Genomic DNA, 14,638 nt, shown 5'->3' on the forward strand with positions numbered 1-14,638 from the left:
CAGATGCCTGAATATGAATGGATCAAAACGTTAAGTGCAAATGTATCTTAATTAAGATGTGTTTATAAGAGCTTTTGTGCTAATATTCGGCAATACTCTCAATTATTTCAATGCAATTTCATTACTCAATTATATCTCACTCACTTATACCTTATTTTGTAGAAAGAGAAACCAACCACAAACTACTGGCCCAGGCTTGCAAATTTAAAATAAAAACTGCTCTGCTAGTAGCAAAAAAAAAAAAAAAAACCAACAAAAAACAAAACAAAAAAAACACCAAAAGCCCTGATGTTACAAACATTTCAGTGACATTTGTGAGCATATCACTGCTTTCATTTTTTTTTTTTTTTTTTTGAGATAGAGTCTCACTCTGTCGCCCAGGCTGGAGACCACAGCTCACTGCAAGCTCCGCCTCCTGGGTTCATGCCATTCTCCTGCCTCAGCCTCCCAAGTAGCCGGACTACAGGCGCCTGCCACCACTCCCAGCTAATTTTTTGTATTTTAAGTAGAGACAGTGTTTTACCGTGTTAGCCAGGATGGTCTCGATCTCCTGACCTCAGGATCGCCCACCTCGGCCTCCCAAAGTGCTGGGATTACAGGCGTGAGCCACCGCACCCGGCCCCACTGCTTTCACTATTATACCACATCATAAACCCATATACACTGATCCAATAATCCTTGCCACCTAAGAGTTTACATTTCTATAGCAGTATAATACACATATTGTCAAAAACATATCTCTTGTTCACCACACAAAAGAGCAAATACTATGTACAGGTTTGATGACCTGAGAACCAAGATTAAAGCATGTCTTTTGAAGATACTAAAATACCTGATCCAGATTCTAAGGGAATGTTTGACAGAAATACCTGGAATAAGGAAGAGAATGTTACATTTTTAAAGCCATGAAGGTTAAGGGAACATGAAAGTTAGCAAGCAAAAGCTCAGTCTGCACTGAATGAGTGTAAAAGGGGCGGGAGCTGGGCTTCATCTGTCTACATGCATTCCATTATCAATTCTTAGTCTTTAGAACAATTAACATTCAAAGTATCAAGAGAAAGAAAGGTTCATAAAAATTACTTACTCTCTGTACTCTTTCCCCAAGTCTTAGAATCCACTAAATCACCTGAATGCATAGCAGACATAATCTTCTGAGCAACACTGGAGAGCGGTGTATTACAGAGATCAAAGCCTACCAATGCCTCATAATTTTCCATTTTCACAAAATCCTAAATGTAAGATTAACATAAGATAAATCCCATATATTAATTCTAAGACTATAAAACAGGAAATACAATTATTTTCAAAAATTTATATACCAACTTTGATTTAAAATGTCTATATTCATAACCACAGAAAATAGGCATCAATCATCCAATAATATAGATAGAAAGAAAAAAGCAAAATAGCTAGAGGCTTAACCCAGGTATCATAGTAAATAGATAACTTATTTTCTAGGTGACCAATTTAGAAGCAATCTACTCAAATACTTCCTGAGGTTTGAAAAATGGTATTAAATCTTCAAATAGGCTGAGTGCAGCAGCTCATGCCTGTGATCCCTGCACTTTGGTAGACTGAGGCGGGTGGATCACCTGAGGTCAGGAGTTCGAGACCAACCTGGCCAACATGATGAAACCCCGTCTCTACTAAAAATACAAAAAATTAACCGGGCATGGTGGCAGCACCTGTAATCCCAGCTACTCGGGAGGCCTGAGGCAGGAGAATAACTTGAACTCAGGAGGCAGAGGTTGCAGTGAGCTGAGATCATGCCACTGCACTCCAGCCTGGACAACAAGAGTGAAACTCCGTCTCAAAATAAATAAATAAATAAATAAATCTTCAAATAAACCTATCTAGTAACACAATGATTATAACTAACTTGGGTAATTATGGCAGACACACAACTACCATCCATGCCTTGATCTGCCCTGCTGGCCCCCTGGGCTGAGCAAGTCAAGGTTTGGGTGGGGACAGTATAAATCAAGCATCTGGGCAGGGGCATGGTGGCTTACACCTGTAACGCGAGCACTATGGAAGGCCAAGGCGGGTAGATCACTTGAGGTCAGGAGTTTGAGACCAGCCTGACCAACATGGTGAAACCCCGTCTCTACTGAAAATACAAAAATTAGCCAGGTGCAGTGGTGCACGCCTACAATCCCATCTACTCAGGAGGCTGAAGCAGGAGAATCACTTGAACCTGGGAGGCAGGGGTTGCAGTGAGCCGAGATCATTCCACTGAACTCCAGCCTGAGCGACAGTGTTAGACTCTGTCTCAAAAATTAACTAATTAAATAAATCAAGCATCGGGCCACACATCTAAATATGTGACACTAATTTAAACAGAATATGCTACCATAAACCAGGAAACCAGGTGACATATTTTCCACATTTTTGGAGAAAATAAAAATTTTAAGTAAATTCTCTATCCCAAAATAGAATAGAAAAAAACATACAACAGAAATAAAGTTGCTCAGGTGATAGGGAGCTGATAGCAAAATCTTAAAATTTATTCCTACAAAATTAAGGTTTACATAAAATTTTAAATAACATAAACACAATAATTGGCAAAATATTTTTGTTCAATGGGTTTCAAAAATCAAGAAGTTTCATCTGTCATCTAGGTATGCCTGTTTTCTGATGGTTATAGCTAAAAAATTCCATAAAGACCACCCAAAACATGTAGTTTTTAGATTGGCATTCCATATTACAAACTGGTGAGGAATATTCTTCAAGGTATTCCTACAAAGCTCACATGGTATTTATCACAGGCCATGTATAAATTGGGCACTCAAGAAGCATCTGATGTAATAACAGATGAGCTACTTCAAATTATTTTAGAGCAACGCTTAAAATATTTTCTGGCTGCCCAAATACCATTGTTAAATACAATTAAACATTTTTGCTGTTAAACTGATTAAAATAGTATCATACATCTTTTGAGCAACCACTTTTACAGAATTTTGAAATTCAAATTTCATTTGAAAGTCATTTATGACGTGTAAGTCTCATTAAAGTCAAAGCACTGCTCAGCTGTCTTGTAGAAACTTTTGAGTCCCCAGAATTCAGACTCTAAAATGAATGAAGGCAGGCCAAGAAGTCCTAATACTCTGTGGTACAAGTAGGGACATTAAAACAGCCTAAAGGTCTATAGCAGGGTATTATGGAGGAATACAATTTGAGCAGCAGAATTTTATTTGACAGTCAAACATGAGGGGACTTGGCTATTTCACATATTAAGGTCTACAGATTTAAAAATGCTGACTAGAAGTTCTATACATTTTAAAATATTTAATAGCGGCTGAGCGTGGTGGCTCATGCCTGTAATTTCAGCACTTTGGGAGGCTGGGAGAGGGGATCAAGAGGTCAAGAGGTCAAGAGATCGAGACCATCCTGGCCAACATAGTGAAACCCCTTTTCTACTAAAAATACAAAAAAATTAGCTGGGTGTGGCGGTGTGCGCCTGTAGTCCCAGCTACTTGGGAGGCTGAGGCAGGAGAATCACTGGAACCCGGGAGGCAGAGGTTGCAGTGAGCCAAGATCGTGCCACTGCATTCCAGCCTGGAGACAGAGTGAGACTCTGTCTCAAAAAAAATTTAACAGCAGAAAATTTCTATTTCTAAAAAGTAGAGAGATAACTATATTAAAAAATATTTGTATTATGTAATAATGCTTTTTCCCTGTAAGTAAAAAATTACCAGGAGTAAGTACCACTAAACACATGCTCAAGTCATAAAAAGCACTGGTATTCTGAATGTACTACATGAGAAAAAAGCCAAATTAATATAATAGTTGAATTCATCAAATGAAATGTTCCATTGACCTCAAATTTTAAAAATTTAGTAGTGTTTATTATACACAGTCTTCTAATAAATAAAAGAGGACATGTAATATTCAGTTTTCAGTAATTTTCAATCTTCAAGACTAACAGCCTTAATCTTTGATTGAGTTTCTAAATTCTCCACAATATCTTTCAGATAATCTTCATCTTTTAAAAAATATACATAGAATTCTCTTTCCATTTGATGTAATTTATTATTTGCCAAAGTTTTTCTTTTTGTCTTCACATCAGCAAGAATATCCGTGAGGAGATGATTTAGCTTATTCAGTTGAGATTCAACTTGATGAAACTGCTCTGTTAACTCCTAAAAAAGGAAAATAAAAATAAAAATTAAAACTTTATTCCTAACACCAATTATAAAATTAAAATATAATTTACATGGAAAGACTTTAAAGGACTTAATAACTTTCCACAATTTTAGCAATAAATAAACCTCGATTTAAAATCCATAACAGGTTTAATATAAATTCTAAGTAAGATTAATTGCAACAACTTCTGATAGGTAATTTTAAGTGATTCAAAGGAAACTCTTCCTGAAGTGTACTTGATATGTAAGCTGTTCTGTGCATTCATATATTCAACAAATGCTATTGTGCCAAGTACTGTTTTAGAGATTACTGATACAAGAATAAACAAAATCTCCCTCATGGAGCTTATATTCTGCTTAATAAATCAAACCTTGTTTTAGCCTATTCTCTGTTTATTCTAGACAGAAGGTACAGAGAAAGTTGAAATGAAGACCAATAAAAGAGAATTAGCTCAACACAAATCTCCATTTTTCATTTTTTCATATTGCCTTACCAAATAGAATTACACATGACATTCCACGAAAACCATCCTGACTAATCATATAATTTTCCTGCTCAAGAATCTAGCCATGCCGACCCTTCATATTTATTACAGTAAATTCAAATTCCTCAGTGTCTAGCATTTAAACCAGATTATTAACAACTTTCCATAGCTTTCTAATCAAGCATTCTACTTATAAATTTTAGCCAGTATCACCAAAGAGGTTCTCAGAAAAATGTGTTGCTCTAACTACCCTCAATTTTCCACAGCTTCTAGGCATGGTCGACAAGTATCATAATTATCTGAGGTACTTGTTATGAATACAGATTCCTGTACCCCCCCAACTAGACTAAATTACTTAATCTCTGTACAGAGCTAGGAACCTACGTTTTGATACGCTCCCTGATGATTCAAATGTACAAGTTCAAGAATGACTACTTAAGACCTGTCATAAATGCCAATTCACAGAGGAGTACTTCTTAAAATACATACTTTTGAAAATCAAGTAATTTCGACATTATATCTACATTTAGTGATATCCTCTAAGACAAACTTGGTAAACTTGCATATACTGAGAAACAACAATCTCATCTTTACCTTCAATTAAATACTAAAGATCATACAGTTGCTAAAACAATATTGCTACAGATACTGAAGTTCAGCTTCATTAATAATAGAAACACAAGTTAAAATTGATATGGCATTTTATATCACATTGAGCTAGGGAAAAACACTAATGATACCCACTGATAAGATTAGAGTGAGATTACCATATTTTAGTGATTCTTGAATGCATTTTTTTTCACATTTTAACATATCTGAAATGACGATGCATCTTAATCAAGAACATCATATGATTGTTTCTGGCCAGGTACTCTTAAGAAATACTTTCTCATCAACATTCCTGATATACAGTGTGGAAAATTACAGACAACTCTGAGTCAAAAAATAACAGAAGAATTGAACATTGAAATGTGATGCTTTAGAACTACCCTAACCATTTAAATTGACTTATTTTTTTCCTTTTAACATATGCCCAAGAGTGGTATGATAAAAATCTATGTCTACCTACATCTAAAAAGATCTTTTCTAGTAAGTATGAAAAACAAAAATTCTTAATAAGAAAACATTGTGTTGGTTTAACGAAGAGTTTTTCTTTTTTGGCAATTCATAAAATGATGGCGTGCCATATGGTCAATGGTGTCTAGTAGACACTTAAATAGTGCTGGTAGCATTATAAACTCCTTTAAAAAGCAATCTGGCCATATCAAAGGCAAAAAAAGTGTATATACCACCCTGGCACAAAAAACCCCAATGATCCTATTTCCAAGAATGTATCCAGATGAAAGTATCCAACAACAAAAAGCTATATACACAAAGATACATATGATATTGTTCAAGAGCAAACAAAAGAAAAAAATGAAGACTATCAAAATACCCAATAACAATAACCAGCTACAAAATTGATGGCACAGTAATTAAATCAAGACAGTATAGTTAACATTAAAAGTTAAGAAAACTATTCAGAGAGTAAAAATGTTTATTTCATCATGCTAAGTAAAAACAAAACTATGGTCTTTGCTGAGGGTCTTTAGAAGTTTGCACCATGGCAGAAGACATGAAGGTCAAAATTAAGAACTACATGACTGTCCCATTTGACAGCCACTTTGTCAACTAGAACCAGAACATGAACTGCTGGCAAAACTACCTGGACTTCTACCACTCCAAGACGGCAATGACTGCTAAAGGGGGTGATGTCTCTGTGTGCAAATGGTACTGGCATGTGTGCAAGTCCCTCTGCCCCATATCCTTGGTCTTGACCTAGGACAAAGGCCCGTTTCCTGGGAAAATCTGAACTGGCTCCACCCCACCTTTCCTCTGTTCTCCATCCTTCTCCCAGGGTGGTAAACAGGGACCTGGGTACATGATGATCCCTACCCTGGGTCCGTGAATCAGGACTTAACTAATAACAAAAACTTACTGGAAAAGTGAAAAGAAAAGAAAACTATATGCCTTACATTACTAAGCAAAAGAAAAATGGCAAAGGAATATTAATATTAGACAAAACAGTATCAAGAGAAAAAGCATCACCAGGAATAGTCATTAGGTAATGCTAAATGCTTTGATTCACTGCAATTTAAAATGACCAGGATAATTATTCACTGCAATTTTAAACCTGGATATAATTTATAAAATAGACTCAAAATACATAGAGAAAAAAATGATATACAACTACATGGAGAAATTTTCTTCTTTTTTGACACCGAGTCTTGCTCTGTCGCCCAGGCTGGAGTGCAGTGGCGCGATCTTGACTCACTGCAACCTTTGCCTCCCGGGTTCAAGGGATTCTCCTGCGTCAGCCTCCCAAGTAGCTGGGATTACAGTCACCCGCCACCACGCCCAGCTAATTTTTGTATTTTTAGTAGAGACGGGGTTTCACCACCTTGGCCAGGCTGGTCTTGAACTCCTGACCTTGTGATCCACCCGCCTCAGCCTCCCAAAGTGCTGGGATTATAGGCGTGAGCCACCGCACCCGGCCTATGTGGAGAAATTTTCAAATCCACCATCGCAGTGGGAATTTTTATACAATTCTCAATAGATCAAGAAGACAAAAATCAGTAATGGGAGACCTTTCAAAAAACAAATCACAGATACCACTTCACACCCATTGGGATGGCTACTGTTTTAAAAACCACAGGAAATAACAAGTGTTGGCAAAGATGTGGAGAAACTGGAATTGTGCAGCTGTGAGACATATAAGACTATCATAGCAGTATGATCTATAGTAACAAAAACTGTAAATAACCTAAATGTCTGTCAATCTAACAGATAATTTCATTGTGGAATATCATATAATGGAATACTAACTATACAAAAGAGAAAACTATGAATGAACTATATAGCTTTACGTGTATCAACATGAGTGAGTCTCAAAAACATATTAAGCCATTGAAAAAGCAAGCAAGTCATTGAAGGATACATACCTTCAATATACATGCCTTTAGTATACCACCACCAGTATAATAACAGCACATAAAGTTCAACAACATACAAAACTAAATACACAGTCTAGGAATATATATATATGTGTGTATATGTGTGTAATAAAACTATACATAAAAGCAAGAAAATAATGAATAAATTAAGCATGGTAGTTACTCTTTGAGGATGAGAGAGGAATTATATTAGGAGGAGCATGTACCATTAAGTGTACACAGAGGATTTTAAAGCTATAAAGGCAATCCTGTGTTTGCTAAGATGAGTGAAAAAAAAATACAGAGGCGGTTTTATTTTTTTAACACTAATATAAACATTACATATCCTTTTGTGTCTGAAAAATTATATACATTTTTAAATTTCTGTGCATACTCATCAAAACTATCTGAAAAACATATTTATATGTGAACAAAAATTAGGAGATATAGAAATATACTTTATATTAAGGCAATGAAATTGGGGTAATATTTTCCTCATGTTAACATTTTCTTTAATATCTTTTACAACAAGCATTTTTTTAAAAAGCATTTTTAACTACTATGGCAAATACCCACCTGATCACTAAGCAAAAGCTGATTTCCTCCTTGATACAAAGTATCACAAAGCATGTCCACATCCTTATTCCGTTTGGACAGAAAGAAAGAATGTTCTTGAGCAGATACTGCCAACTGATCTTGTACTAAAGAAACATTCTGTTTCAATTTCTCAGCCACTTCCTCGAGGTTTCCATGAGTTAGAAACAATTCTTTTTTCTTATTCTCTCCCTCTAAAACTTGGTAAAGCCTAAAATGTAAAAATTAAAATTATAGGGAAAAATTATCAAGTCAGTATCATTTTCAAAATTACAATCCACTGTATTGGGGCACTTGTGGGGATAGCTAAGTAACAACTTATAAAAACATTGGCCGGGTACAGTAGCTCACGCCTGTAATCCTAGCACTTTGGGAGGCCAAGGCGGGCAGATTGCCTGAGCTTAGGAGTTCGAGACCAGCCTGGGCAACACGGTGAAACCCCATCTCCACTAAAATACAAAAAAAAAGTTAGCCGGGCATGGCGGCATGCACCTATAGTCCCAGATACTCGGGAGGCTGAGGCAGGAGGATTGCTTGAACCCGGGAGGCAGAGGTTGCAGTGAACCAAGATTGTGCCACTGCACTCCAGCCTGGGCGACAGAGTGAGACTCCGTCTCCAAATAATAATAATAATAATAATTATTATTATTATTATTGTGTACCTGCAAAAATCAAGCAACTGAAACCATTCTAACTGTAATACTATTTCAGTACAGAAATATATATTCTAACTACTACATTAGATAAACAGTCTATTACTGAATTCCCAGTTTCCCCACCATCCAAGTTTTAGATATAAAATTCTTCTTAACTTTAACTGCCACTAACGTACTTCAAAGTGCACTTCAGAGATAACCTCCGAAGAAAACACTTGTCTCATAGAATATAACTATGATGTAGCAGAAACAACAACAGGCTATGGCTCATGCCTGTAACCCCAGCATTGTTGGGAGGGTTACTTGAGCCCAGGAGTTCAAGAGCAGACTTGGCAACATACTGAAGCCCCATCTCTACAAATTTTTTTTTTTTTTTTAATTAGCCAGGCACGGTGGCACGTGCCTGTAGTCCTAACTACTCAGGAAATTGAGGCAGGAGGATCACTTGAGCCCAGAAGCTGGAGGTTGCAGTGAGCTATCATCATCACATCACTGGACTCCTACCTAGGCAAGAGAGTGAGACCTTGTCTTAAAAGGAAAGAAAGGGAAGGGAAGGAAGGGAAAGAAGACAGAAAGAGAGAGAAAGGAAGGGAAAGGAAGGAAAGGAAGGAGGGAAGGAAGGAAAAAACAAGCAAGCAAGCAAGCAATGAATTTGAAACGGAAGACCTAGATCTAGGTCTGAGTTTTCTGTTACGTGAAAGCTAGGGCAAATCAATCTCTGAGACTTATTTCCACATCTTAACTACTACACATCTTAACCTACCTATATTACAGGATTGTGGTGGGATTAAAAGAGAAAAACTAAAATTGTAAACCATGTAAAATATAAAAATAAATGTAAAATTTAAACAATGTAAAATGTAAACAGTTACATAAATAGCTATAATAGTAAACTTTTGCTCAGAATTTTTTAAATAGTTATTTTATCAAGTTGTAACAGACTTCCTAAAACTGGTTCAATCCCAAAGCTGCCAATTACAGTCTTATAGATGTAACTACACAATTCCAGGGGTATCATTCACATAGATCATAATGTCAGTGGTACCCCCTGAAATTGTGCAATGAGGCAACCCTATCCAGGCCCCTCATTTTACTAATAAGAAAACAAAAAGATTAGACGCTTTTACCCTAGTCCTGGAGAAAAATGAGGAGTAGGAGCCAGATTTTTGAGGTCTTACGACTACTTTAGCCCTCCAATTTTCAGTATCCCTCTGCCATCAATTGCTCAGACATCCAGATGAAGCTTGGGAGCTAGCATTCATTCTCAATGATTCTCCTGACTACACATAAAAATGAAGTCTTCTCCCCTCTCTACTGCTACCTTCTCCAAATGCAGTCAATCCCCTGCCCAGCAACACCTACTATGCTGAGCTGTATTCAAACTTCCTGCCCCAAATCTAAAATAAGGTGTATAAATAATGATGCCTAAAGGGGAATAAACCCATTCATTCCTCCAACTCATCCACTTAAGCTATAAAGTAGCTATGTTCAGATCTAACATAAATGGAAAAGGCAGCAAAAAAACTAAAAATGAAAAAAAAAGGCATATGAAAATGGAAAAAAAATAGAAAGGCCAAAAGTGAAATGCAAAGAATTGTTAAAAACTTCCAAAATTTTAGCTCAAACTCTCTCTAGTATTTTGCAAAAACAAAAGGAAATATTTACTAAAGAAACAATGAAGCATATGTACCTATGAGTAGAATAATCCTTAGTATCAATGGTATTCCTTGGATTTATCTGCTGAGAAACCGATGGATCTGTTAACATTTCTAATTGCTTGTAGAGCATCATGTTACTTTGACTAAGTTCTTGAACCAAACTTTCAAGTTGACGATATATGTCCCGATGCTTTCTTAATTCAATTTCATATGATAACTGTAGAAGTTCAAATGATGCCTTTTGTTTTACTAATTGATTTAAAACTAACTCTTGTCTTGCTGTATAATAATCTTGTTTAGCAATCTGCAGATCAAAATCTCCCTTTACCACTGGCATATTCAATAACTGGGCATTCTCTCTTACCACAGCAGGTAAACTTCTGTCTTTTATTTGAGTGACCTCTTTTTCAAGTTTCATAATCTCACTGGTCAAGCTAGAAATTTTAGCATCCAAATTTTCTTTGTCCACAGCCTATACAAAGAAAAGCAATTACATTTCAAACTGTATGCCTAAATTTGAAATCATCTTAAGATTATTTTCACTTTCCACTTTAGGTGACCAGATAATAAGCTCAATGAATGAAAACTAATTTAATATTCATATAAACAAAAATTACAGTTTAAAAGGGAAAAATGTGGACTAAGTCAAGGGTATGAATTACTAAATTTTACTGCTATTACTACCATATATATAGTAACGGCTACCAAAATAGAGATCTTATTATACTTCTTTTAATCAGAATCATTATTAATAGGACACTATTCACTGAATCCAAGTATATGTTACTAGTTTTTCTTAAGTTAAAATTACCTCAATAGGTCCTAGTTGGCCAGCTGATTTTAGCACTTCTACGTAATTATTGGATTTCCTGTATCATTCAAATTTTGTGTCAGCTATAGAAACTAACTTGGTGCTGATATTCTGATTCAGAAAAGTTACATTTTTACTCCAGTATCTAGCAGTTATATTACCAAGAAAACAAGCTCTCCAAGAGTGCAGACAGACATCTGCAATACATCTATCCATATATTCTCAAAAAGAAATCAGTTTCAGTCTACTGAACCTGGACCTCTGACTTCATTAGCACTATGCTCTGGTTGGAGCAAACGAGGCAGAATACCCATAATAAAGCAATTAGTTTCTAGCCACATCTTAAAAAGAAAATCTCAGTCCAGTCTGTATCTGCATTACACAAATTTAAAATTCAGAATGCAAATTAAAGCACTTTTGTTTAAAATAAACTAGGTAATATGGTAGAGATTATAATTACTATTGCTGCCCTCCATTAACGTATGGATCTATTTGTATGAAACATTGACACAGATCACAAATAAGCACTGAACAAAGAAAATAAAATGTAATCTCTTCTTAGATGCACCATTCTAAAGTACTTTAACAGCAATATTATATCCTCTATTCCTAACAATAATTACGATGTGAATCCAATCTCATTTCTTATGCTTACCTTGCTGGTTAGGCTGTGAAGACTCTCCTCTGCCCATTTTATACTTGACTTCATGCTCGAATTACTTGCTTTTAAGTGAATTAACTGACGTTGAGCACAAATGTATGCGAGCTGCAGTCTAGCCATCTCTAGTCGTCTCTCCTCAAGGATTTCTTGATTATCACAAATAGATGGTGTCTGTATATCTAAAAGTTGAAAATTGTCTTCATTTGAACTTTCAACTACTTCATGTATACCCTGAAAGAACTGTTTTTTGGTATACAAAGTTAATGCTGCTGTGCTTTGCTCTTCCTGACTTAGGTATTTTTCCAAGGAAAATTGCGATAAAAATACCAGTGGATTTGTCCCTTGACCTAAATTAGAATGTCTGAAGAACATCATCAATTGTGTAACTTCATCAGTAAGAGCCTGAAGTTCATTACTGATCTTAGTGATCATTGCATTTAGAATTCCTTGACTCTGCTTCAGCTTTTTAGTGGCTTCTTCTCCTTTAGCATTTAACCTCAGAGATTTGTGGCTAGTTACTGAAGCCATCAATTGATATTTATTACGTCGCTGAATTTTTAGGTTCTTTAATTTCAGTAGAGTTTGAACCTCATCCTCTAATTTCTCCAGCTCTTTATCATCCAGTCTAGGTGTCTTCAAATCAGAAGTTTTACACGTTTTAAGAGCTTCATCCAACGCCGCCCCTTCTAGAATAGGCTTGCCTGATTTCTGAAGAATGCTAAAAGCTTCCAATTCTCTTTCAGACAACACGTTCTGTTCATTCACATTCCCACAAAACCACTTCAGAAACGATTCATCTTCAACGCCCTCAAACAACCAGTCAAAGTCTTCTCCATTAAGATTATCAGCTTTGGGATAACCAATTTTTTTTAATGTTTCCACAAACTCATTTCCACAACTCATGGTTTAACTACCCCAATTTTGCTGTATCTGATATGGGTTTACGGTGTTGATTTTTAGAAAATAAATCCAAGCAGAAAAAAAGCTACGTTTTATACCAAGTCCACAGAGAAGGGAAAATATATTTTTAGAATCTATAATGATTCCTCCTAGGGGGGAAGAAAACAAGTATTAGACCACAAATATGACGACAGTGTTTTTAAAAAGAAGACACAGACAAATATCACATGATATCCGAGAGCGGGATAACTGACAGGTAGTCGTAGCTGCAATGTTTGATGATGATAAAGAGAAACAGAGACAATTAGGCTAGTTCTCAGAAAACCGCAACAGTAACGAAAATTAATTAACAAGAAAGTGGATCTATTTGGATCCATTTTATCTTTTTTTCCAAAGATAAAATGGTTTAAAATGCATTACACTTTATAGAGCAACATTTGTTTTTAATTCAAAATAAATGGATCCAAACAAACCCAAGCCACCAGGAGGGTAGGCAGCCTCTCTTCCCTGCCCTCCGTACGTAAGAAAACGCAAATAAGCATGGCACATCTTCTGAAGATCAACTAAATATTTACCTCAACGACTCGTCGGGCAAGGCTCCACCTCCAGAGTCCACCACCGCGACGCGGAGAACAGCAGGAGCAGCAGGGAAGCGCGCGGCCACAATTAAGGGTGCTTCGGGCCGGCCTTCAGCCAGCGCTGAGGCAGCCCCGACGCCAGGGCCGCGCGAACCCCTGAGGCAGCCGCAGGCCCCAGGGATCCGTGTGTCCCAAGGCCGTGACACACCTGACGCGCCAGCGGCAAAACCTTCCTTCCGAGGGTCACCCAGCTGTGACACCTAAGCACGCTGACAAAACAAACGCACAAGCCCACCGAATCGCCGTCGACACCGAGCTGCAGAAGACGGGGGTGACAGGCCCCGCACAGCCCCCGCCCCAGCTCCTCGCCCAGCGGACCGGGCCGTGATCCCCGGGCAGCTGCTGGAGCACCTGGAAGGAGCCCCCAGGAGCGCAGGAAAAAAAAGAGGCACCTGGGTGCAGACGGGGATCGCGGCCACTCCTCCAGCCCCACACCCCGGCGCCCAGAACCGAGGCCCGCGTCAGTCACCTCAGGAAGCTCCACTCGCTTCTCACAGGAGCCCGCCGCCACCGCCCTCCGTGCCCCGCGCGCCTCGCAGTGCCTGACGGGAGCGCCTGGACGCGCGCAAGCGCACAAGGCGACGGCGTGCTCGTGGGGGATGACTGTTTGCGCAGGCGTAGTGTCAAAAGAGGCGGAGTCGGCGAGGCTGGACTATGGGGTGGAGCTGAGCAGGCGGTGCTCCGCCCCCGGCCGCTGCGGGCATCCTGCCTCCTGGGCGGGGCGCAGGGCAGAGAGAGGCGGGGTCTGGGCCGGGAAGGGCGGGGACAGGGCCTGGACAGGGGCGGGGCCTGGGCAGGGGGCGGAGCCTGGGCAAGGAACGGGGTGCAGAGGGGTGCAGAGTGGTGCGGTGGGGCGCCCTCTGGAGAGCTGAAGCTGCGGGCCTGCTCTCAACGGAGCCGTCAGTTGTGCTTCAGGCCTGCCCTGCCACGTACTTCAATCTAGACCCTCTGAAGGCACTTTTGAAGGGTACAAAGAGCGGCACAGATTGGTGGTTGGGAGACAGGCTGGAGCCCGGCGGTGATAGCGCTCGCCCCTGAGAGAGACGAGTTCCCACATCCACAGCAGCCCGACCAATGCCTGGTACATTTTAAGGGTTAGGGATTGTTCGCTTAGAATC

At 38.5% G+C, this 14,638-nt stretch overlaps 2 protein-coding genes across 4 annotated transcripts in view; both read right to left on the reverse strand.

The window, feature by feature from the left end:
• POLN (DNA polymerase nu) overlaps positions 1-2,402 on the reverse strand; it is a 154,065-nt gene extending 151,663 nt beyond the window's left edge. The window contains exon 1 of the mRNA XM_063705148.1: positions 1,080-2,402. Coding sequence (XP_063561218.1) covers positions 1,080-1,217 — 138 coding nt within the window. The 5' untranslated portion in view covers positions 1,218-2,402. The remainder of the gene's footprint in view (positions 1-1,079) is intronic.
• Positions 2,403-2,486: 84 nt separating this feature from the next.
• On the reverse strand, positions 2,487-14,072 carry HAUS3 (HAUS augmin like complex subunit 3). Of its 3 annotated transcripts, XM_031010403.3 has the most exons (6): positions 13,990-14,066; positions 13,458-13,729; positions 11,977-13,031; positions 10,543-10,982; positions 8,179-8,407; positions 2,487-4,142 (listed from the first exon to the last, which is right to left on the reverse strand). In XM_031010403.3, the coding sequence occupies exons 3-6, from the start codon at positions 12,883-12,885 to the stop codon at positions 3,909-3,911; spliced, it is 1,812 nt and encodes a 603-aa protein (XP_030866263.2). In that variant the 5' UTR covers positions 12,886-13,031; positions 13,458-13,729; positions 13,990-14,066; the 3' UTR covers positions 2,487-3,908. The 3 variants fall into 3 exon arrangements, with proteins under 3 accessions (XP_030866263.2, XP_018881157.2, XP_063561139.1); XM_019025612.4 differs by lacking the exon at positions 13,458-13,729 and having other exon boundaries at positions 13,990-14,064; XM_063705069.1 differs by lacking the exon at positions 2,487-4,142 and having other exon boundaries at positions 8,288-8,407; positions 10,875-10,982; positions 13,458-14,072.
• Positions 14,073-14,638: the final 566 nt, after the last annotated feature.

This window comes from Gorilla gorilla, chromosome 3 (genome assembly GCF_029281585.2).
Source record: "Gorilla gorilla gorilla isolate KB3781 chromosome 3, NHGRI_mGorGor1-v2.1_pri, whole genome shotgun sequence".
Lineage (NCBI taxonomy): Eukaryota > Metazoa > Chordata > Mammalia > Primates > Hominidae > Gorilla > Gorilla gorilla.

Bases quoted from the DNA above. Each gene is read 5' to 3' on its own strand.
- HAUS3 (XM_031010403.3), bottom strand. From the start codon at position 12,885: ATGAGTTGTGGAAATGAGTTTGTGGAAACATTAAAAAAAATTGGTTAT. The intron at 10,983-11,976 runs GTAAGCATAAGA...TTCTTTGTATAG, and splicing joins TTCACAGCCTAACCAGCAAG to GCTGTGGACAAAGAAAATTT. The intron at 4,143-8,178 runs GTGGGTATTTGC...TTCCTTTTTTAG, and splicing joins AGCTTTTGCTTAGTGATCAG to GAGTTAACAGAGCAGTTTCA.